This window comes from Triticum aestivum, chromosome 3A, assembly GCF_018294505.1.
Source record: "Triticum aestivum cultivar Chinese Spring chromosome 3A, IWGSC CS RefSeq v2.1, whole genome shotgun sequence".
In the NCBI taxonomy this organism is placed as follows: Eukaryota; Viridiplantae; Streptophyta; class Magnoliopsida; order Poales; family Poaceae; genus Triticum; species Triticum aestivum.
This window is the reverse complement of record NC_057800.1, coordinates 573,735,877-573,741,294: the sequence shown is the minus strand read 5'-3', so window position 1 is coordinate 573,741,294 and position 5,418 is coordinate 573,735,877. Positions and strand designations below refer to the sequence as shown.

At 49.8% G+C, this 5,418-nt stretch overlaps 1 protein-coding gene across 1 annotated transcript; it reads right to left on the bottom strand.

Moving 5' to 3' along the window:
- Positions 1-387: 387 nt before the first annotated feature.
- Positions 388-1,823, bottom strand: LOC123058683 (formin-like protein 19). The gene is made up of 2 exons (XM_044481387.1): positions 1,039-1,823; positions 388-942 (listed from the first exon to the last, which is right to left on the bottom strand). Exons 1-2 carry the CDS (start codon positions 1,319-1,321, stop codon positions 884-886), a joined length of 342 nt encoding a protein of 113 aa, XP_044337322.1. The 5' UTR covers positions 1,322-1,823; the 3' UTR covers positions 388-883.
- Positions 1,824-5,418: the final 3,595 nt, after the last annotated feature.

Genomic DNA, 5,418 nt, shown 5'->3' with positions numbered 1-5,418 from the left:
CTTAAATCTGAGCCGGTGATTTTTTGTTTTCTAACACACGATATGCCACAGCAAAATGTTATTTAAGTTAACACTAACTTAAAAAAACTTTTAAGTGTTGGAACTAGTTACATTTTTTATGTTCACTAATAAAACAAGGAGTCGTTCACTGATAAAATATGTAGAGATATCAAACTAACGAAAATCATATGCCTCACGTATTCCTCCTTTCGTCAGTTAACTCAGTAGTCATCAAGTGTTGTTTTTCTTCGTCATTTTAACTTCTTCACTGGACTTCTCTCCATTTTTAATTAGAACTTTAGCAATCGGTCGCAAGAGCTCCATCCGTAGATGTTTGGGGCACTGTCGGCTGTGGATTAGAATCAATTAGAGAGAGCGATAGGGAGAGACAGAAAAGTAGCACCACATGATAGATAAACAAAATTTTGATGACACACAATCAAAAAAAATTGTTGCAGCACCAGAATGGGTGAAAGCAACTTTTCCCACATGATTCCTTCCACTGTGAGATTCATTGAACTGCTGCAAATTTTTAGCCAACTCTGTTTTGTTCTTCAAAACACAAACAATCGAGCTAATGTGGCTGGGCAGGTTGAACTAAATTGAAGTGACTGGAGGTGGTGGCAGCGCGGGGCATTGTCAGGAGCTGCAGCGATACATCAGTGGACCTCTAGCAGTTTTTTGATAAGTTCAGAGAAGTAAATTGGTAATCCGTCAGTGCCCGGCTTCGAAGATCAAAGTAATAAAGAAAGTTCTTGCTTCAAATCATGCATCGATGCACATATTCCTCCACCGCTACCTAAACAACTAGTTCTCTCTTTGATGCTTGAGCCAAGGGCTTCCTGGACGTGCGGCAATTACAATCTCTTTAGCATATTGTGCTCTAGTCCTGCAGATCATCTTCGAGGCAGGCGAGCTCCGGCTGGGCGCGGGGACGCCGGCCTGAGATGGGTCAGCTGGTGGCGTCAAAGCAACGACAGGTGACGAAGGCGAGGAAGGAGAGGAAGTTGCAGATCACCGCCCTTCGACGGCACTTACCGGCTGCGGTGAACTTCCCAAGCCCCAAGGGGTGAACCACTCCAGATCGAGATGCGGGATGGGTCGCCGGAGACGGGAGTGGTGGTGGCGTGCCTAGGAGGAGGTGGGATGGGGGCGGCGCCCGCAGAGGGGCCCGTCGGGAGGGGCTGTGCGTCGGCGCGCCGGAGGAGGCGATGGAGCTGGGAGGAGGTGGGGGCAGCGTCGCGCCGGAGTAGGTGGTGGTGGCGGTGCGCCGGAGGAGGCGCGGCTCACCACGGGCGTCGTTAACTTTCTGACCCGCCATGCCATGACCACACACCACCGAGCAGCTGCTGCTGCAGCAGCACTCGCCCTCGCCTCGCCTCGCCGGGCTTCTCCACCAGCTCCGCCGACTCGGCGACCTGGCACCACCGAGCCCCGGCCACGCCGCCACTGCTCCCGTTCGACAACATCGATGCCGACAAGATGTTGCTGCTCGACATGCTCTCCAAGTACCAGGAAGCCACGCCCGAGGCCACGGCAGCGCTCACTCCACCGCAGCGCCGGTGAAGCAAGAGACGGCGGACGCAAGCAGCCGGCGCGCGTTCCGCGGAGTGCGCAAGCGGCCACGGGGCAGCGTCGCGCCGGAGCGGCGGCAGTGCAGCGGGATCCTGGGCAGGCAGCCACGGCGGCACCATGGGGGATCGGGAGAGAGTGAGAGGTGTGGGATTGGGGGTAGTTCGGGGAAGGTGGAGGGTGGTTCGTGGATTGGGGGTGGTGTTCTTTTTTTTCGCCTGCCGGTTCGGGCCTTCGAGGAGTTCAGGAACATCCAGTCGGTCCTTATAGGACTGGCTGTGATCCAAATAGTTATTCTAATCTCGGGATTAGAATAGTGTATATATATATGTGTGTGTTGGAATCATTTTGCTTACATCAAAAAAATTTACAGATGTCTATGTTGTTGGTAAACGGTACCAACTTGTTACTTTAATACGTTGCCAAGAACTTGTTAGTTTTACTAGTTCATGTGTAATTAAATATGTTGCCAAAACTGGTTAGTTTTACTAGTTTGATGTTAGTTTCTTATGGCTCTTGCAACACTTCATTTATGATTGCTAACATTCAAGTTTGCAGGATCCAACTGAAACTCCTTTGGCGCAACAGGTATTTTTTAGAAACTTCCTTGTTTACCTGGTTTGCTGCTGTAACTTGTTGTTGTAATCACCTTACCAACTTCAAGTTTTTCAGGATCCAATTGGAAGTCCAATTGCACCGCAGGTACATTTTCAAAAATATATTTGTGTAACAGGTTTGCTGTTATAACTTGTTGCTCTAATCAAGTTACTGACTACTAAAATTTTCAGGATCCAAGAGAAATTCCAATGCCACAACAGGTTCCTTTTGCAAAACTTGTTTGTTTAACTGATTTGCTGCTGCAACCGGTTGCTCTAATCACGTTACTCGCTACTCAATTTTCACGATCCAAGAGAAACTCCAATGCCACAACAGGTACCTTTTGCAAAACTTGTTTATTTAACTACTTTGCTGCAGCAACCGGTTACAATGATGTAAATAACTACTTTTCAGCGTCGAATTGAAACTCTTTAATTCCTTGTTTGTTTAACTGGTTTGCTGTTATAACTCCCAATTGATATATTTTTCTAACTTCATCTTTTCGGAATCCAATCGAAACTTTGATAGCAAAACAGGTTAGCCCAAGATGAAAGAGCGAGGTTGATACGTCTCCAACGTATCTATAATGTTCCATGCTATTATATTATCTGTTTTGAATGTTTTATATGCATTAATATGCTATTTTATATTATTTTTGGGACTAACCTATTAACCTGGAGCCCAGTGCCAGTTTCTGTTTGTCCTTGTTTTTTAGCTTCACGGAGAAGGAATACAGAGGGAGTCCTGGATTAGGGGGTCTCCGGACAGCCGGACTATCTCCATTGGCCGGACTGTTAAACTATGAAGATACAAGATTGAAGACTTCGTCTCGTGTCCGGATGGGACTCTACTTGGCGTGGAAGGCAAGCTAGGCAATACAGATATGGATATCTCCTCCTTTGTAACCGACCTTGTGTAACCCTAACCCTCTCCGGTGTCTATATAAACCGAAGGGTTTTAGTCCGTAGGACATACAACCATAACAACAATCATACCATATGCTAGCTTCTAGGGTTTAGCCTCTCCGATCTCGTGGTAGATCTACTCTTGTACTACCCATATCATCAATATTAATCAAGCAGGACGTAGGGTTTTACCTCCATCAAGAGGGCTCGAACCTGGGTAAAACATCGTGTCCCCTGCCTCCTGTTACCATCCGGCCTAGACGCACAGTTCGGGACCCCCTACCCGAGATCCGCCGGGTTTGACACCGACATTGGTGCTTTCATTAAGAGTTCCTCTGTGTTGTCGTCATTAGGCTTGATGGCTCCTACTATCATCGATAGCGATGCGGTCCAGGGCGAGGCTTTTCTCCCTGGATAGATCTTCGTATTCGGCGCCTTTGCACTGCGGGCTAATTCGCTTGGCCATTTGGAGCAGATTGAAAGCTATGCCCTTGGCCTTCAGGTCAAACTTGGAAGTTTGAACTACACGGCCGACATCCGCGGAGACTTGATCTTCGACGGATTCGAACCACAGCCGGGTGCGCCGGACTTTCACGATGGGTATGACCTGGCTCTGCCGCCGAATAGTACCCCAGAGGTCGTGCCCGCATCAGCTCCGACCCTTAGCTCGGAGCCAACTGCGCCAATCGAGGACGGGTGGTTAGACACCGCCTCAGGGGCTGTAGTGTCAACGGTGATCGAGCCGAACACCAGCCTAATCATCTGTGCAGCCCGTGACTCCAAGGTGTCGAACTCTTTTTCTGACTCCGAATCGCCCGCGCCCCTACCAATCGAATCCGATTGGGCGCCGACCATGGAATTCACCGCCGCGGATATCTTTCAGCACTCGCCCTTCGGCGACATTCTGAATTCACTAAGGTCTCTCTCTTTGTCAGGAGAGCCCTGGCCGAATTATGGCCAACAGGATTGGGATGCGGACGACGAAGAAATTCGACGCCCACCCACCAGCCACCTTGTAGCCACTGTCGAAGATTTAACCGACATGCTCGACTTCGACTCCGAAGACATCGACGGTATGGATGACGATGTAGGAGACGAACATGAACCAGCGCCTATAGGGCACTGGAAAGCCACCTCGTCATATGACATATACATGGTGGATACACCCAATGAAGGCAATGGCAACGAGATAGCGGAGGATGACCCCTCCAAGAAGCAACCCAAGCGCCAACGTCAGCGGCGCCGCTCTAAGTCCCGCCAAAGCAAAAGTGGTGATACCGGCACAGGAGATAATAACACTCCGGATAGTGCCGAAGACAACAACATTCCCCCTCCAGCAAGATTTAGAGCAGGAGGATGAAGGAGCCAACTCTCCTGAGAGAGCGGCAGACGGAGAGGAGGAGGATGACAATTACATCCCCCCCTTCGAAGACGAGGCAAGCCTTGGCGACGATGAATTCACCGTACCAGAGGATCCCGTCGAACAAGAGCGCTTCAAGCGCCAGCTTATGGCCACGGCAAATAGCCTAAAGAAAAAGCAGCAGAAGCTTCAAGCTGATCAAGATCTGCTAGCTGACAGATGGACTGAAGTCCTCGCGGCCGAGGAATATAAACTCGAGCGCCCCTCCAAGAATTACCCAAAGTGCAGGCTACTACCCCAACTGGAGGAAGAAGCGTATGATATGGCTGATCGGCCACCTCGTGGCTGCAATAGAGAGGCATTCCAGCCAAAAGCTCACCTCCACCCCGACACCATTCAAATAAAAAGGCATGGGGAGATACGCCAGACCTATGAGACATATTGGAGGACAACGCAAAGCATGCAAGATCGATCTACGGATCACGACGGCGCACCACTCTGCGAGACGATAAACGTCACACCGGATACAGTAAAAGCAAATCCGGTCGGGCTGAACACAGCGGGCAAGACCCATTCGAGCTGCGTCGTGATATACCCAATACAGAGGCGCCGCACACCCCTTATGCTTCACAAACGAAGTAATGGAACATCAATTCCCAGAAGGTTTCAAACCTGTAAATATTGAATCATACGACGGCACAACAGATCCCGCAGTATGGATTGAGGATTTCCTCCTCCACATCCACATGGCCCGCGGTGATGACTTACACGCCATCAAATACCTCCCACTAAAGCTCAAAGGACCAGCGCGGCATTGGCTTAACAGCTTGCCAGCGGACTCCATTAGCTGTTGGGAAGATCTGGAAGCCGCATTCCTCGACAACTTTCAGGGCACTATGTGCGACCACCAGACGTCGATGACTTGAGCCACATAATTCAGCAGCCAGAAGAGTCGGCCAGGCAATTCTGGACTCGGTTCCTTAC